Source organism: Myotis myotis, unplaced genomic scaffold (assembly GCF_014108235.1).
Source record: "Myotis myotis isolate mMyoMyo1 unplaced genomic scaffold, mMyoMyo1.p scaffold_m19_p_8, whole genome shotgun sequence".
NCBI lineage: Eukaryota > Metazoa > Chordata > Mammalia > Chiroptera > Vespertilionidae > Myotis > Myotis myotis.
Genome location: NW_023416390.1, coordinates 22610637 through 22629077, shown reverse-complemented (window position 1 = coordinate 22629077; position 18441 = coordinate 22610637). Strand labels below are relative to the sequence as shown.

The 18441-nt window shown below is 53.9% G+C and overlaps 1 protein-coding gene across 3 annotated transcripts; it reads left to right on the top strand.

Moving 5' to 3' along the window:
* The first annotated feature begins 1712 nt into the window (after positions 1–1712).
* On the top strand, positions 1713–17765 carry PTPRN (protein tyrosine phosphatase receptor type N). Of its 3 annotated transcripts, none has more exons than XM_036319218.1 (24): positions 1713–1844; positions 3257–3307; positions 3536–3649; positions 4373–4469; positions 5348–5609; positions 5693–5740; positions 5876–6047; positions 6476–6607; positions 7413–7447; positions 8116–8384; positions 8580–8666; positions 8970–9049; positions 9225–9289; positions 9947–10165; positions 10600–10800; positions 10898–11045; positions 11197–11270; positions 11510–11587; positions 11662–11781; positions 12898–13064; positions 15902–15955; positions 16603–16667; positions 16803–16876; positions 17095–17765. In XM_036319218.1, the coding sequence occupies exons 1-24, from the start codon at positions 1730–1732 to the stop codon at positions 17164–17166; spliced, it is 2799 nt and encodes a 932-aa protein (XP_036175111.1). In that variant the 5' UTR covers positions 1713–1729; the 3' UTR covers positions 17167–17765. The 3 variants fall into 3 exon arrangements, with proteins under 3 accessions (XP_036175111.1, XP_036175110.1, XP_036175109.1); XM_036319217.1 differs by having other exon boundaries at positions 5867–6047; XM_036319216.1 differs by having other exon boundaries at positions 5693–6047.
* Positions 17766–18441: the final 676 nt, after the last annotated feature.

Below are 18441 nucleotides of genomic sequence, written 5' to 3'. Positions count from 1 at the left end.
TTTGCTTTAAAAATTTTTTTAGACTTGCCCTAGCTGGTTTGGCTCAATGGATAGAGCGTCGGCCTGTGGACTGAAGGATCCCAGGTTTGATTCCGGCCAAGGGCATGTACCTTGGTTGCAGGCACATCCCCAGTAGGTGGTGTGCAGGAGGCAGCTGATCAATGCTTCTCTCTCATCAATGTTTCTAACTCTCTATCCCTCTCCCTTCCTCTCTGTAAGAAATCAATAAAATATATTTTTAAAATAAAAATTTTTTTTTAGATTTGATCCCATCAATACTTTAGGCATAACTTCCAGTTTATAGGAAATAAAATGGAAATATATATACAGGGGAAATACTAGTATATCATGAGGAAATAAACAGACAAAGTCAGAAGAAAAGCTGACCTCATCTCTTCAACACAAAAATATTAAAAATTGGAGATGGGGAAGGGGAGGAACTCTGTCTATGCTAATTGAACAGAATTAAGAAAATAAACCAAACATAATGGGGGTCTATGACTCCTATTTTGAACAAAACAGCTGAAAGGGGCATTTTAAAACACAATTTGAGAACTTTGAATATGAACTGAGCATCAAATAATAGTGGACATTATTGAAATTTTTATTGGATGTCATAATAGCATTTTGATTATGAGAACATATATTTCTTGGAGTTGCATATTGAAACATTTATAAGGAAAATGTGTATTATTTACTTTTAAGTACTAAAAAGAAGCAAATACGACAAAATACCAATAACTGTTAAGTCTAGATGGTGAGTGCATGAGTGTTTACTATGCACTACTATCATTTTTTTGTATTTTAGAAAGTTTTTACTGAAAAGCAAGAGAGTAAAGTGATCAAATTTGAACTTTAGAAAGCTCACTCCCTAGCTCATTGGGTGACAAAAGTGGAAGCCGAACAGTCGTTAGATGATTGCTGCAGCAGTCGCGAGGAAAGAGCACAGTGGTTTAGACAGGATAGTGAATGTGGAGAGATGTGGAACAATGGGAGATACAGTATTTTGCAGATGGGCCATTTTTTTAATAGACTCCGGGTGGAAGAGGGCGAAAGAAAGGAGAGTCAAGGCTAAAAAGGAAAGCAAGTATGCACCAAGTGTTTAGTATGTGACCGTGCAATCATTGTTCAAGCGATCCACACGAGCGAGGTGCTATCAGCACTTCCATTTCACAGATCAGGAAAGGGCGAATAGAGGTTAAGCGACTTGCCCAAAGTTATACCCTCAGTAGGTGGCATTGCAAGCACTGGAATCGAGGCGCACACAGAGAACCGTTCCCGCTCTTAATTTAGATACCTTTGTGGTCACTTTATGCTCCCCCGCTCGCGTATCTTTCCTGGTCCCCCTCCAGCTATAACCCTTTTTGCCAGCCCTGTGGCTGGGAAATAGAGGCGGTGGTCTTTAGGGAAAAGCATATGTCGTCAGGGAGAGAGCCAAGTGGGAATTCTCGTGAGGCACATATTTGGTGGAGGAGGGATGGGTGGGTAGGTCCCCTGCTAAAACAGTGCTCTTACGCCACGTATGACGCAAATCAGCTAAGCGTAAGAGCCGGGGGCGGAGATGTCGTCACTGCCCGCCCGGGGTTGGCCAAGTTGCAGCGAGAGGGGCGTGTAGACCCCGCCTCGTAGGTGGGTGGGGAGTGGCAGGCCCCGCCTTGGACCCTCCGGCCGGCTCCCGCCGGCGTCGCTGCAGCTCAGGCTGGGCAGCAAGCGCGCGGAGCCGGGAAGGATGCGGCGCCCGCGGCGGCCTGGGGGTCCTGGAGGATCCGGAGGTCTCCGGGTGCTCCTCTGCCTCCTGCTGCTGAGCTGCCGCCCGGGAGGCTGCAGCGCCATTAGTGCTCACGGTCAGGAGGAAAGGGGGGAGCCGGGGTGGAGGAGTATGGTGCCGGGAGCAAAACTCAGTGCGGGGTGCGGGGAAGTGTCTCCAAGGTGGGGATCTCGGGTAGAATCTGTGTGGAGTCGGGTAGGGGGAGGCCTGGCGAGATGAGGAAGACAAGAGGGCGTCAGACAGGAAAGGGGCGTAGGCCTGGAGGCAGGGCTGGGAATACGGGGCGGGACCTTAGAGAAGTGGTCTCAGGGGAAGATCGCGGGTTTGGGGGGAGGACCAGGGGTGCGTGTGGACAGAGGACTTATAGACAGGCTCCAAGTCCACGGGAGAAGCAAGTCGTGCCGAGGCGCCCAAGTGGCGACCGGTGCTGAGGGGTGGCGAGGGGGGTAGGAGGAGGGGGGGGGCATCCTGATCTCCGGGAGGCAGGCGTCGGGGCCCGAGCTTAGGAGCCCCCGCTCCCTGTAGAAAATCAGGCCAAGGGGACAGTCGGGGTTTCTCTTTGTGCCCAGAGAGCCCGATTGCTGTGTTCTGATCTCCGACAAGAGGGCGACAGCTGGGGGAGGGGGGCAGAAGAGGGTGAAGAGGGAAGGGTCTTCTCCCATCCCCTTCCCCACAGCCTGGCCCAGTGCTGACTCACATCTCGGACAGAGACAGTCAGCGCTGACTCATGGGCCGGGGGAGGGTGGGGGTTAGGGGCTCGTGGGAGAAGGGGTGCAGCCTAGCCGTCTGGCGTCCTCCTTCACCACGGGCTTGGAGGCAAATGAAGGATACTTCCTGTGGCGCCGTGTTGGTAGGATGGTAGATGAAGGCTGGAGCGAGCGGTGGAGGGGTCAGGTCCCGTGGAGACTCCTCGCCGTGTCACCCCTCCCTTCCCATAACTGCTTCCAGGCAAGCCCTCCACGGCTCCAGGCTCCAGGCTTCAGCACCGCGGACAGCGCCAAAGAACCGGGGCCACCGAGAGTGGGGAGCACTGCCTTAAAGTCACCCCACCCTTTCCCCTTTCCCACGCAGAGGGGAGATGTGCGAGGGTTTTTACCGCTTCTGAGTCCCGGGCTATCATAGTCAGGATGCTTTTGGAGATTTGGGGAGGAAAACCCCCCTTTTCTCAGAATTTGGCCCCAAACTCCCCCATGGTAATTCTATGAGAACAGAAGTGTATGACCCCACGCCCATGCACATGGAAAGCTCCTTTTCCCCATCATTCAGTTAAGCAAACTGAACCTTTAGGGAAAGGATCCAAGACTCACAGATGCTTAAAACCCAAAGCCAGACGCTGTGTTTCCTTCTCTTAAGAATTCTAGGCCTCTTCCCTTCTCTTCTTTAGGATGGAAAAGTGGACCCATCTGCTTCTCTCTTTCCCAGCCTGTCCATTCATCTGACTATTCTATGTGTGGTTGTCTGAACCTCTGCTCACCTGTCTCTCTACAGGCTGTCTGTTTGACCGTAGACTCTGCTCTCACCTCGAAGTCTGTATTCAGGGTGAGGCCTGGGTATAGGATTTACAAGATGGGGGGGCACAATAAAGACTTGGGGGGAGGCCTAGAAAGGAGACGGGGTACTGGGCTTGGGCAGCAGGGCAAGTAGCCTGGAGGAGCAGACCTCTCGGAAGCCAAGAGAGGAGATGTGGAGAGTCCTGCCCATTTGCAACCTGGACTTTGAAAGGCTTTTTGTTCACATCCTGTATTAACACAGCTTTTCTGCTCTTAGATGGCTTATTTGGACAGTGCCAGGTGGGAGTGGGGCAGGCTCGGCCCCTTTTGCAAGTCACGTCCCCAGTTCTTCAACGCTTACAAGGTGTGCTCCGACAGCTCATGTCCCAAGGTGAGGTCTGTGTGCACTGGAGGAGAGAGGCTGGAACTTGATTTGATAAGGGTGGGGAAGTGAGGGGCCACCTGACTCAAGGATTTCTCTCATGAAACGTTTCTATCACACCCATTCTTAGAGCCACACCTTTCCAGGCCTTGCTGGACAAGGAAGCAAGACAGGAGTGGGGTGGGACCCTAGAGATGGGCTCTTCACACTTAGACTCTCTGAAGGAATCCAGAGGAGGCTTCTAGAAGAAGCCACTGGAAAAAAGAAAACTAAGGTTCAGGATTAACAAAAAGAAGAATAGAAATAATAATTATGATAATGATAATAGCATTTATTGAAAGTTCACTATGTGACAGGTACTATTCTAACCATTTTATATTGTGCTATTGTAATTATCACAACAATCTTAGGAGGTATAAACCCCCATATTACAGATGAGAAAACTGAGGCTCAGAAAATTTCAGCAAATTGCCCGAGGTCACACAATTAGTGAGTGGCAGAGGACTGAAACCTAGTCTTAGGTTTGGAGGCAGTCTGACTCCAAAATCTGTTCCTGAGGGTGGGAGGAGGACAGCTCAGATCACCCACCAGGTCTCCGGACCTCTCCACTGCTCCTGCTCTGCCAAACTCAATACACTGCAAGGAGGGGTACAGTGGAGATCTCTACTGGCCCCTGTCACTGGACCCTCAGACAGTGCTGAGCCAACCTTACCCTATCCTGTCCCCTGGCAGGATTGTCCTGGCATGATGACCTCACCCAGTATGTGATCTCCCAGGAGATGGAACGCATCCCCAGGCTTCGCCCCCCTGAGCCCCACCCAAGGGACAGGTAGGCTTTATTTCTCAACCACTAGCACCATAAGGCTGGTGGGTCTGTGGTCTTGCTGGTGGACAGAGGGAGGGAGGAGGGACATGGGTGCCAAGGTCAGCAGGCTGAGGTATGGGTACAAGAAGTTCAGGAATGGTCATATACCCGGTAGGAGCTGAGTTCATCCCCAGGGATCCAGCAAAACAGAGGTATTTTTTAAATGTTGTAAAAACTTGGATATTTGGTATTTTAAAAGAAGCATCAAAATAGTCATCCTGGAAAAATTAGAATTTTATTGGACTGAAGTTGTTTAATGTTCAGTCTCATTACTGTGTGGAATTGTATATGGTAGTTATACTGTCATTTTTGTGTGCTAAGGGCCTCTGAAGGCATTGTTCAGACCCTGTAAAGGAGAGGAAAGGAAATGAGGGCATGGGGCACAGATGATGATACCATTTTGAAGAAGGCAGAGTGGGGCAGGGGTGCAGAGTATTGAATATTTGAACCTACATGGAGAGTCAGGAGTGGGGACATGCACACAGGGGCAATGGGGCAGTGCAGCCACGGTTCATCTAGACAGGCTCCAGGCTGCCTTCCCCTGCTGCTGTTCTCCCCTTCTCCATCCCTAGCCTCACATTTCCTTAGCTTCTGCCCCTGTGTTTCAGGGACCCAGGCTTACCAGGGAGGCTACTAGTATAACTTCTTCCCCAGGCTTGGCCTTCTGGCCTTCCCCATGCTACTCTCTCCTTCCCTGAGCCTGCCTCATTTTGTAAGAGGTCAGCCTCACTCTAAACTCCTGAGCCTGTCTGGCCCCATCGGCTCTGCCTTGTAGGCTCCGTATGCCCTTGCCCCACACCAACCTCCTCCCCCTCCCCCCCACACTTTGCTTTCCTCCCCAGATCTGCCTTGGTGCCCAGGAGACCTGGTCCTGCTGAGGAACTGCTTTTACAGGGCATCCCTACTCGTCCCGCCCCTGCAGCCCCACACCGACTGCTTCGACCTCCAGCAGGTGGAGATGGGGCTGGGGCTGGCTCCTCCCTGTCCCCTCTGCAGGCTGAGCTGCTGCCCCCGCTCTTGGAGAATCTGCTGCTGTCCCCACAGCCCCCTCACCCTGCCCTGAGTTATGAAGCTACCCTGCTGCAGCCCTACCTGTTCCATCAGGTGAGCCCTACACACTGCCCCACCCCCGCCCCAACCCCCCAGCCCTGATGTCTGCTCTCACTTGCACCTCTGGTTTTCCACAGTTTGGCTCCCGCGATGGTTCCCGGGACTCAGAGAGCTCCCCAGGGATGGTCAGTGTTGGCCCCCTGTCCAAGGCTGAACCCCCTGCCCTCTTCAGCAGAACTACCCCCAAAGGCATGTTTGGGGCTCACCCTGGACACTCCTATGGGGACCCTCCAGGGCCTTCACCTGCTCAGCTTTTCCAGGAATCAGGTCTGCTCTACCTGGCCCAGGAGCTGCCAGTGCCCAGCAGGGCCCGGGCACCAAACTTGCCAGCACAAGGGGACAGCAGCCAGGCAGAGGACTCCTCAGAAGGCTATGAGGAGGAAGGACTGGAGGGTCTCAGGGAGAAGCCTCCTTCCCCAGCAGAGCAGCCAGGTAACAGAGTCCTCAGCATCTGCCTATAGAGCTGCTTGGGGGCGGGGCAGGGGGGGGGGGTCTATCCTGACTCTCCCTGTACTTGTTAATTTGTCTTTAAAGCCATTCATACATTGAACTAATGTTTACTGATAACCCGATCTATGCCAGGCACTAGGTAGACAGTGTGGATACAGTGTGGGGGGGAGCTGACATGACTTTCAGATGGAGAGTCTAGGTGTCCATGGTGGGCCTAAGTTTGGTCTTGGCCCCAGGAAGGTCTTTCCCCCAAAGTGTGGACAAGGGCTGGAAGGGGAGGACATTAGTGCCTTGGTGTTTGAGAAAAACCTCTTAAATATGCTAGTCCCCTCCTACCCCCAACTCACACATCTGAGTCCTACAAGTCCATATTGCCACCAGCCTTTAGCTCTGTGTTTGGCTCCCAGCAGATGTGACTCTGCAGAGACTGGCAGCTGTGCTGGCGGGCTACAAAGTGGAGCTGCGTCAGCTGACCCCTGAGCAGCTCTCCACTCTCTCGACCCTGCTGCAGCTGCTGCCCAAGGGTGCAGGACGAAATCCGGGTGAGTGTTCAGGCAGAGAGACTAGCAATGGTCTCGTGCCCCACCTCTCAAGACCAAATGTAGCAGCCTAGAGGGGAAGGGTCAGGGTCAGGGTCAGAGTTCTTTTGAGACATGGAGTCATTGCCAGCAAAGGGCAGGGAGCAAGGGGGTGCAGTGATGAGCTGAGGGGTTAGACCAGAAAAGGACTAGCGGGTGGAAGTAATGGAAAAAGAAGTCAATAGGAGGTGTGAGCAGGAATCAGGAGACACTGGGAAAGGTAGGTGGATGATAATGAAGACCTAAAGAGGGTCATGGCCAATTCAAAGAAGGCAATATGTATGCGTAGAGGGTGGACTGCACAAATAGTTTTGAGCGGTGTGGCCAATGACAGAGGGAAAAGTTAATAAAACAATTAAGAAAGAAGCACAGAGCCCTAGCCAGTTTGGCTCAGTGGATAGAGCATCGGCTTGCGGACTGAAGGGTTCCAGGTTCGATTCCGACTAAGGGCACATGCCCAGGTTGTGGGCTTGATCCCCAGTAGGGGTTGAGCAGGAGGCAGCTGATCAATGATTCTCTCTCATCATTGATGTTTCTGTCTCTCCCTCTCCCTTCCTCTATGACATCAATTAAAAAAAAGAAGCACAGAGACATGAGGCCAGGCTAAAGATGAGACCAATGATAGAGTCTTGGTCACTGACTGAGAGGAAAGAGGCCACTGCAGGTGTAACAGGCTCAGGCCTCTGGCCCTTCCTCCCATCTGTGTTGTGTGGACCTTGGCCTTGGCCCTGGCCCTTTGCCCAGAGTCTTGTTTTCCCTGTCTCCACAGGAGGGATTGTAAACATTGGAGCTGACATCAAGAAAGTGAGTTCCCATTACCTCTCTGATTCATAAGTGCCCCACGGCAGCAAACCCTCTTGCTGAAATCCAAACCTCAGGATCAGGACCCAGAATCTGTATTCTCCAACCCCTCATTTTGGGGAAACTGAGGCCCATAGTCATTGCCTAAGTTTCACCTCAAGTTGATGGCAGAGCTCAGACTAGAAGCTAGCATTTCTTGATTCACTGCTTTTTTCAATACAATCATTTGAGACCATGCTCTGAGGAGCCCTAGGGGAAGAGGGGCGCTGTGAGCGGGCAGGTTCCTAGTGCTCTTGGAACTTGAGGAGCTCTATCTGTTTCATGTCTAAGATTCTGTGGCTAAATCAGAGTCTAAAAACTATTGCCTGCCTATTCACCGTCTACCTACCCTAACCACGCTCCCCAGATCCCCCCCACTCCAGCCCCATCCTGTGGATTATCACAGATCAGGTTCCACTCATTCAATCCTTCATTTATTCATCTACTTGGCTTACTTTTTTGGGTGCCCTCTCTGTGCCTAAACCTGCACTGAGCCCTGGGGATACAGAAAGAAACAAGTCCTAAGCACCACTGCAGGAAGCTCAAGGTCCAGGGTATAGACCCCCAGCCCAAACCCACCCCCAGTCCTTCCACTATACAGAGACCATACTTTTATCATCTCTTCTAAACAGACAATGGAGGAGCAGGTGCAGGGAGATGCAGCAGAGCCTGCACCCTCCCTGCCTACACCCTCCCTGCCTGGATACCCCACTGCCCACCCCACCTCCGCTAAAGCCCAGCAGGTGCTGAGCTCTGAGCCCCCCAAAGCTGCTGGCCCCCCTGCCATGCCTGTCCTGATGGAGAAGAAAAGTCCACTGGGCCCGAGCCAGCCCACGGTGGCGGGGCAGCCTTCAGCTCGGCCATCAGCAGAGGAGTATGGTTACATTGTCACTGACCAGAAGTAAGGGCTGCAGCCTGGGGAAGCCTTCCAGTCCCCTGGGGGTTGGGCTGGCTTGCCTGGCAGGAAGCAGAGAGTAGAAATCCACATGGGAAGCAGACAGGGGGGTGGGCTGCTCTGCACCCTTGGAGGTAGCCTTTTTCAGCAAAGTGGCCAAGGGAGTTTCCACCTCTTCCTCTGCCTGCTGCCCACCTCCAGGCCCCTGAGTCTGGCTGTAGGAGTGAAGCTGCTGGAGATCCTGGCTGAGCATGTGCACATGTCCTCGGGCAGCTTCATCAACATCAGGTGGGGCTGGTATCAGGCTGGGGAGGCAGGTGGCTTGAGTGGGGAGGTGGCTGGAGGAGCTCAAGGGAGGAGGGGAAGAGTCCAAGGTAGGGTAAGAGATGCTCCCAGATACATTGAAGGTACAGCCACAACTAGCCCTGCTGCGGGCCTCATCCAGTGTCTCCCTGGCTTCAGATACCCTTGTAGGGCATCTCTGATTGGCTCCAACCCCATTTTCTAATTGGAAGAGGGTCAGAGCTGGCCTCTCTTTCAGAGTCTTGAGTCTATGGTGGGTGAGGCAGTAACTTAGCTCCTATTCGGCAGTGTGGTGGGACCAGCTCTCACCTTCCGCATCCGGCACAATGAACAGAACCTGTCTCTGGCTGATGTGACCCAGCAAGCTGGTAAATCCTGCCTGGCCCCAGCCCCAGCCCTAGTAGGATATACCCAGGCGCATGATGGATGCTCCCTTTGAAATAGTCCAAGTCCACATGAGCTCCACCTGCCAACTGGCATAGCATGACATGAGGTGGGGACCACATGGGGCTGGAGAGAGCCTGACCTATGTCCTCCCTGTAGGGCTGGTGAAGTCTGAACTGGAAGCACAGACAGGGCTGCAGATCTTGCAGACAGGAGTGGGACAGGTACGAGCTAACTGCACAATCAGTCAAAGCCCCAGAGGGCTCACGTTTCCCACAAGAGATGGAGGCAAACTTGACAGGAGAACGGGAAGCTGAACCCTTGAATAAACTTGGCTGGCTCACCGACTTCTCCAAAGCAGCCCTTCCCCATGCAGTTTTTTTTTCTGGCCAGCAGATGGCCCCAGTGGCTCCTCCCTGTAGGACCAGCCTTCCATACATAGGAAGGCAGCATGCTTGGCAAGAACTAGTGGAAAGCACATAGCCTTCGGAGCAATCTCTAAATTCCAAGGGACAACCTTGCACAGAAAAACATTAAACTCAAACTACATTTCGATTCTTCATCCAGCACTGATGCCTCACAGTCCATTCGATTCCTTGGGTTGTCTCTCCACCTCTCTGGTTCCATTTTTAACTGCAAGGACTCCTGGTGGGGTCACCCACTAAGCCTCGAGTAGGGTAGTGTGGCTGAGTTGGTCTCACGGGGACTGAGAAGGAGGATTTGGGGTCCATCTGAGCCCTTCTGCCTGTGCCACCATGCCTCTGTGCCCAGCTTTGCCTCAGGAGTTATCTTAGCAGGAGTGTGGCACGGGACAGGGGTGAGAAGCAGCTCCTAAATCTCTCCCCAGCATTGCCCCCCTCGATTCTACCTTGTTCCCACAGAGAGAGGAGGCAGCTGCAGTCCTTCCCCGACAGGCCCGCAGCACCTCTCCCATGCGCTCAGTGCTGCTGACTCTGGTGGCCCTGGTGGGTGTGGCCGGGCTGCTGGTGGCGCTGGCCGTGGCTCTGTGTGTGCGGCAGCATGCTCGGAAGCGGGACAAGGAGCGCCTGGCAGCCCTGGGACCTGAGGGGGCCCATGGCGACACCACATTTGAGTACCAGGTGCGTAGCCCCAGAAGCTTGTAGAGGAGAGGGAATGGAAGGGGCCTGGGAGCCTGGGTCTCACCTGGGATGAGGGTGGGGAGTTGGGTGGGGAGTGAGTGCCCATCCCTCGGAATGTTTGGGAGGTGCTGGAGGAGCCCCAGGGGGAGTGTTTTGAATGGGTTGGACTAGGAAGCAGGTGGTCCCTAAGTTCTTCCCAGTTCTACAGTTCTGGGGTTCTGGGATCCCACTCTGTAATATCTGAGGTAGTCATAGGCACCACCATGCAGAACAGCCCCCAAAAGGACAAGGGCCAGGGCAGGGAGCTCCACCCCAAAGGAGATGGTGTCATTCAAAATCAATCAAGGATGAGCCTAGGGACCCAGAATTGAATGCAGGACCCTGTTGAAAAGCTTCAGGCAACCCTTGCATCCCTCTGGATCCTTCCTCTGCAGGACCTGTGCCGCCAGCACATGGCCACAAAGTCCCTGTTCAGCCGGGCAGAGGGTCCACCAGAGCCTTCGCGGGTGAGCAGCGTGTCCTCCCAGTTCAGTGATGCGGCCCAGGCCAGCCCCAGCTCCCACAGCAGCACCCCGTCCTGGTGCGAGGAGCCCGCCCAGGCCAACATGGACATCTCCACGGGACACATGATTCTGGTCAGGACCAGCCTGGGCCCAGAAGGGTGAGGGGCAGGATGGTGGGAGAAGCAGGGCTGACAGAGTGGCCCAGAGCCAGGCTGTGGTGTCCCCGCAGGCATACATGGAGGACCACCTTCGGAACCGGGATCGCTTGGCCCAGGAGTGGCAGGCTCTGTGTGCCTACCAGGCAGAGCCCAACACCTGTGCCACTGCCCAGGGGGAGGGCAACATCAAAAAGAATCGTCACCCAGACTTCCTGCCCTGTGAGTGAGCCCTGCTGGCTGACCTCTCTCTGCTGGGCGTTCTGGAGGGCTTGGGGGAAGAGGCTGGGCTCCTGGTTCAAGCTGAGAGGCAGAGATGCCAGGACCCCAATAACTGGAGGGGCACCTGGGGTGGGATGCGGGGTCTGTGCAGATGATCACGCCCGCATCAAGCTGAAGGTGGAGAGCAGCCCTTCTCGGAGTGATTACATCAACGCCAGCCCCATTGTAAGTGGTCCTGGCTCCTGCCCCCACCTCTACCCCATTTTAATTCTTTTCCCATAAGCTCCATTCCGGTATGATCACCACCCACCCCACCTGAGGCCCTGGAATTGTGGGGCCTGATATCCTAACATGGAAATGGGGGGTTCTCAGGCTTTCCCAGACCCTGGCCTGCTCCCTTTGGCCAACCCTTTCCACAGAGGCATGTCCCATTCTGGCTCATGGTGTATCTTCCCGGCCCCCAGATTGAGCACGACCCTCGGATGCCAGCCTACATAGCCACACAGGGCCCGCTGTCCCATACAATTGCAGACTTCTGGCAGGTGGGTTCTTGGAGGGAGGGCTTCTCCAGGTCCCAGTGAGTTTAGAATGGAGCTTACTGAGTCTCTGTCCCTAGATGGTGTGGGAGAGTGGCTGCACTGTCATCGTCATGCTGACCCCACTGGTAGAGGACGGTGTCAAGCAGTGTGATCGCTACTGGCCAGACGAGGGCTCCTCCCTCTACCACATATATGAGGTCAGCAGGACCCCACGGATAGGGGACAATGGGAGTGGGGAACGTGGATGATAAGCATTCATACATGTATGAATATTAGAGGTATATACACATACATATGCATACACACATATATTCACATACAGTTCAGGGCCCAGAAGCATTGTTAAGGACTTATCATAACAGTTACAGAAATCTATATATATAAAAGCCTAAGCAACCATTTCAACCAGTTGCTGTGACATGCACTGACCACCAGGGGGCAGACACTCAATGCAGCCAACCTCCCACGGCCAGCCAACCTCCCATGGTCCCTCCCCCTGGCCAGCCGTCCTTGATGAGCTCAATTGCTGGCTAGGTGGAAGGACCCCACCCATGCACAAATTCGTGCACCAGGTCTCTAGTAAAACTATAAAACTGCTGAAACTGAGGCAAGAAGTTAAGAGCCAAAAGACAGAGAAGTATGCCCAAAGACCATGATTAAGACCTACTTCAGTTAAGCCCAACTTAGCTCTGAGCTCCCTGGAAGCCAAAGTGAAGAAATAAATACCATTAGTCACATGTGGCTTATGAAAAATAGGAACGAACTTTTCCTTTAGGAGAGAGGACCGGTAGGGAACTGAGGCAAAGCAGGGGAAGGAAGAACCAATTCCCAACCAATGGGAGGGTCCCCTGTATGACAGGAGACACCAAGAGCACCACAGAAGCTCCTCGTCGCCAGATGAGCACTGGATGGTAGCTTTTCATCACCAGAGGAACACTCAATAGCTTTTTTAAAAAAAGTTTTTGTATTGGTCTTGCTCATAAAGAAAAAAAATCAAATGAAAATATTGCAGAATGTCAGTTTGTGTGTAGCACAGACACTTTCCTACACTGTGTGAGGAAGAGGAGGGAGAAACTGGCCTCAAGAAGCTCATACTAGTTATGTCTGGGTGGAAAAGCCACCGTTTGTCCTAAGCAGTAGGTAAGTGCCGCAGGCAGCTAGGATTCTCGGGCACCGCTGGTTGGGTAAGCGTCTTGAGGATTTAGAATTTGAAGGGGCCTATGAGGCTGGGAGGATTTGGAGAAGCCAAGGAGCGAGCACGCAGACATGGAAAGGGCCCGAGGTGCTCAGACCCGGACCCCATTCCTGGGCAGGTGAACCTGGTGTCTGAGCACATCTGGTGCGAGGACTTCCTGGTGCGGAGCTTCTATCTGAAGAACGTGCAGACCCAAGAGACGCGCACCCTCACGCAGTTCCACTTCCTCAGCTGGCCGGCAGAGGGCACTCCGGCCTCCACTCGGCCCCTGCTGGACTTCCGCAGGTGAGCTCACTGGATGTTGCTGGCCCGGGCGATCAATGGGGCGTCCTGAGGGAGGCTCCCAAGAGTCGGGGATCAGGGGGCTGGGAGCTGGGTTCCCCACGTTCCCCTAGCCCACCAGATCCTCCTGGCCTTGGGAGACAGACCCTCCCTGACTCAGAGCCTGGCCTCATCTCCAGCTCCCCCTTCCAAACGGCCCCAAACCAGGACTGATGCTCTCTTTCCGTGCCCATCCCTCCACCTCTGTGGTCCAGCTCCATTTCTTCTCTATCAGGCCCTTTTTCTCCCCTGCCTCTCTGTCTAGCTCCTTCTCATTTACCTACTTCTCCCAAGAGAGGCTCACTTTATTTCTGGCTCCTCCCCTCTCCTTCTCTCTCTCTACTTGGCCCCTGCCTCCTGACTCTCCGGTTTCCTCCTGTCCTGCACTTCCTGGCCTCTGGCACTACGTCTGTGTCTGCTGTCCCCTCTCTCTCTCTTACTCCCTCCTGCCCATCTCCCCTCTTTATCCCTCTCTGCCTCTTTGCCTCTATTTTTTATTTCTCGTTCCCTCTGACTTTCCTTCTCTTTCCCTCCCTTCCCTTTCCTCTCCACCCCCCCCCTCTTTATTTTTTAAATCTCTCTGTATCACTGTCTCACTCTTACCCTCTAGCCCATTTCTCTCTATCTGTACCCTTTCTTGTTCCCAACCATCTGTTTCTTCACCTCCCTCCCATCTCTATTTATTTCTGCCTCTTTTGTCTGTCCTCCCTTCCCCTTGTCTCTATATGTCTCCATGTCCCCCTCTCTTCCCCCCCCCCACACATACACACACACACACACACACACACACACACACACACACACAGCTGCCAGTGTCATTTTTGTGATCTGCAGCTAGTATTCTCACTCCAGTTGCATAGTCACAAAAGTGATCATTGGCAGGTGTGGCCGCTGCATGGACAAACAGACAGAACACAGGGCCAGGGACCACCCCAAAGGCTGCTGGGAGAGCTGGGGTTAGGGAGACACAGAGAAGGGACAAATCAAAGGGAGTGCCCGAGGATCTCTGGATTCTCGGGGGCTCAGTGGAAAGGGGTGGGGGCTGGGACAGGAAGCTGAGGGACTCACCCTGTCCTGACACCTAAACCACAACCAGGCAGGCTTCAGCTTCCTGTGCTTTCCTCTCCCCAGACAGGTGGCTGAAGCCTGCCACACTGGCAGGGCCTGCCCCGCACGAGGCCTCCTCCTGCTTCTGCGCCCCTGGCCAGGCTAGCCTGAGGCTTCTAGGTGCTGGGCAGAGAGCAGGGGAGCAGAGTTGGGTGAAGACCTGGGGAGAGTTTCTGAGCCTCAGAACAATGGTTTCTAACTGGGGCCCATTGGGCCTGAGGCACTGGCTTCTCAAAACCAAGGCGGGGGCATCAGAGCTATTTCCTGTTTTCCACATTTTAAAAATCTTTCTAGAACATGGACCCATTTTAAGGCTGCCCAGGTAAGCTAAAAGGTTATGTTCCTTTGCTTTAGGCTGAATTATGTAAACTCAGTTTGCATTAGGCACCCAGAACAAATCAAATGCTATTTAATATTGTATTTACTGAAGGTCCGCCAGAGGGAAGTCTCAGAAAGTGACCCCGAGCAAGTTCACTGACCTCCCTCTGTTTCCTTACCTGTGAGATGAGGTGATGACCCAGCCGTACTGTAGTGGGTTGTGGCAAGAATCAATAGGATAAAGTCTGCAAAATCTAGTTTAAGTGCCTGGCACAGAGCAAGGCTCAATTCTCAATACTCTTTATTATCATTATTATTAGATGGTTGGGAACCACTACTGCAACTTCTGTTCAGCCCCAGCCCTCTGACATGTGAATCAATGTGCTAGAAAACCATGTGGACTCCTTTAAAGCCACTCAAAGTCACCTTGCCCCTACAAGTCTGGGGGAATCTTCCCCTGAAACAATTTGTTAACCCCTAAGACAGTCCTCCCTATTCCTGGCCCATTGCGGGTATCAGGATTCTGTAGGTTACTCTCAAAGCAAGAAGGTTATAATGGGCAAGGGCAAGTCAGACTGGGTCACTAAAGGAAGAAGAAATCCTCTGCTCCTTGGTGAGCTGTGGTGAGGGCAGCAGAGAAGAGTCTGAGGTCCAAGTGGACCGCAAGTCTGAATGTGACCCAACCATGGAGTGCCTGTGCTGAGGTGAGGCTGATCCAGGGGGATAGGCAGCAAGCAGCATAATGCTTCGGGTTGAGGGACTGTCCTGCCCTGGTCAAAGGAGCTTTGTGCCTAGAGCTATAGGACCTCACAGCTGATGAGCACTGAAGGGAACCTGGTGGTGAAGGGGTCAGTCTGGGCAGTTGAGGAGGACAGAGGGGTGGAGTAGTGATGTAGCAAGATAGACATCTTTGAACTCATCAAAAAGCCCATCCTCCCTGTACTTCTGGGAGCTGTGGCTGTTAATATTATGTATTATCATTAATAGTAACTACATTTATTGAGCATCTACTGTGTGCTAGACCTTGCACTTAGTTATTTACATGGATTATCTCATGTAGACATAAGAACCCTAAGGAAAAGTTTACTATTATCACCCCATTTTACAGGTTAGAACACTGAGGCTCAAAGAGGTAAAATCAGTTGTTCTAGGTGTGTAGTTTGGGCACAGAGCTTTTAAGTGACAAGGCAAGCCCAGTGCTACCTACTACACCATCTCATTCTTTGCCTTCGGCCCTGACTCCTCTCTCCAGCCCTCTTCCCTCCTCTGTTCTGGGCTTGTGGGGAGAAAAGAAAGAGAGGTCCACAGATGTGTGTTTCGCTTTTCCTTTCCCTCTGCTGATGCTCACTGGCCCTCACACCCATTTCTTGTTGCAGGAAGGTGAACAAGTGTTACCGGGGACGCTCCTGCCCCATCATTGTGCACTGCAGGTGCGTGGAGACGGGCTGTGGGATGGGGATGGCAGGGGACAAGACGATCGACCTAGCCCAGAGGGCCCTGAGGTGGGGCATTCCTAAAACTCGCTCCTCTGGCCCTCCGCCCTGCCCTGTGCACATCTCCATGCACACCACCTGCCTGTCCCCCGGGTGCCTGCCGGCAGTCTACAGCCTGGGGCTATCTTCAGCTTACCTTGTTTTCTAATGGCCCATGAGCTAAGAATGGTGTTCACATTTTTTAATGGTTAAAGAGGAAAAAAGAAAAAGGAGCAACAGAGACTATACGTGACCCACAAAGGTAGAAATATATACCATCTGGCCATTTACACAAAAACCAGCTGGAAACCCACCCCATTTCCTCCTGCCTCCTCCACCCTAGGGTTGAGCCCAGGCTCTTCTTTCTTATTGGCCCACTGCCCAAGTGACACCCCAGAGGCCACAGGCTTCCAACTCAGGGCTCAGTTCCCCGGGCCCAGGTGCTGTAACCGTTCCCTCAATCTTGGCTCACTGACACCCTCTCCGAGCCAATTCTAATGGCTCCACCAGTGTCCTCCCACCCCAAGCCTTCATATCTCCTCCCCGCCTCCCCCTATCTGCTGGATCCTGAGCTGAGCCGAGGCTGTGGCCCTCTCCTGTTTCAGTGATGGTGCAGGGCGGACTGGCACCTACGTCCTCATCGACATGGTACTGAACCGCATGGCAAAAGGTGAGGACCTTCCCCACGGTGCCTGCAGCCCAGCCCCAGGCTTTGTCCAAGCCTCCCATCCCAGGATGGCCCAACTTTCTGGGTCCTGTCCTCCTCTGGACACCCCCTGAGCAGCCCTGTGCCCCCTGCCCCCAGGAGTGAAGGAGATCGACATCGCCGCCACCCTGGAGCATGTCCGTGACCAGCGACCTGGCCTGGTCCGCTCTAAGGTGACTGTTCTTCCCTGCCCCAACCCTCACTGCCACCTTTCCCCCAGGAAAACCAGCAGCAGCTGCCTCTCCCGCCTGCCTCCCCGCCTGCTGTGTACCTCCCCCAGGAAGACTGCCCCCCCCCCCAAGTGACCTCCCTGCTCCCCTTCCTAAAGGCCCCTGGAGGCCTGAGCAGAGACCAGGCCTTCCCATGACCCTCCTCCCACTGCCCTTCCCAGGACCAGTTTGAATTTGCCCTGACAGCTGTGGCGGAAGAGGTGAATGCCATTCTCAAGGCCCTGCCCCAGTGAGCCCGCGGGGCCCCCAGTGGGCAGCCAGGCTCCGTCCCTTCTATGCCTGTGTGAGCATCTATCTGTGTACTCATTCCTCATTCCGCACCCGCACTTTGGCCCCTCCTGGGCAAAAGCCCTTCCAAGAGGAGTGTTAGGAAGGTAGGGGAAGTGGGGACGGGCAGGCCTGCTCAGCCTCACACACGTGGAGCCCCAGGCGTCCCATGGGGGAGCTGGCAGCCAGCCAGGAGGAGAGTTGTGGGCAGTCACTGCACCCAACGCCGCCTCCTGCCTGACTTCCCTGACCCACCTCTCACTCTCCTGGATGCTCCTAACATGTCTGTAGGGACACCCCCTCCTCCCACCCTCCAGTGTGGACAGAACAGGGTGGAAGGGCACCACACCCAGCTTCCCCTGCTTCCCCAGCCCCTGCTGCCTGCTGTCCTGGCGCCCTGACCCACATTCTGGCCCCTCCCTCTCCTGCCCTCCCCCTCAGAGCTCCTCTCCCAACACCCTGCCTTTTGTCACGTGCTGCTCAACTCTCTCCCTCTGGCACAGAACATTTCTAGAAAAATCTACTTTTGTATCATTGTGAATAAAGTTAGTGTGTTGTGTGTGCAGCTGCAACCTGGACTCCCACGTACTCCTGTCTGCTCTGCTTCCAGCCTCGGGCCGCAGCCTGTCTGGAGCCAGCCTGCCAGCCTGCGGTCCTCGGGCGGGGCGCAGGCTCTCCAGGGTCCGAATGGAAACGAATAACCAGGCCTCCTGGGTGTCGGGCAGTGTCCTAGGTGCCTACATACTTAGAAGAGGTGGAGCTAGGATTCGAACCAGGCATGCCAACCCTCTTTCATGCCTCTCCTCTTAGATCCCAGGCAGCTGCTCTGTGCCCTTGGGCCTCAGGAATGATGTACGTTGTGCAGGATTGAGATTAAGATTAAACAAACTGCCTGCCACGCCTCAGGCAAAATTAGCTAAACTCAGGTAGACCAAGGCTGAGAGATGTCACAACAGTCAGTCACCTGGTGGCAAGGGGCACCTCTTCCCGATCCCTTTACTCCCAGAACTGCCCTTCCTGTATGGTCCCAGACGCGCCCTCCCTGTGTATCCTGAGCATCTTTGGACAAAGGTGGTGGACACAGAAATGAGACGACATGAACCTTGGGCCTGAGCTCCTTGGGAGTTACGGCCACTTCACCTTGCCAAGGCTCAGTCCCCCTCACCTGGCAAACAGGGCAAGTACCATCTGCCACTTGCAGGGAGCGAAGGGACCAGCGATGAGACCGCTGGTCCTCCTAT

What these genes read in the sequence shown, in the direction of transcription:
- PTPRN (XM_036319216.1), top strand. Translation starts at nt 1,730, where the DNA reads ATGCGGCGCCCGCGGCGGCCTGGGGGTCCTGGAGGATCCGGAGGTCTC. An exon ending in ACATCAACGCCAGCCCCATT is followed by an intron (nt 11,271 to 11,509) that starts GTAAGTGGTCCT and finishes CCCGGCCCCCAG; the next exon opens with ATTGAGCACGACCCTCGGAT. An exon ending in CCCATCATTGTGCACTGCAG is followed by an intron (nt 15,956 to 16,602) that starts GTGCGTGGAGAC and finishes CTCCTGTTTCAG; the next exon opens with TGATGGTGCAGGGCGGACTG.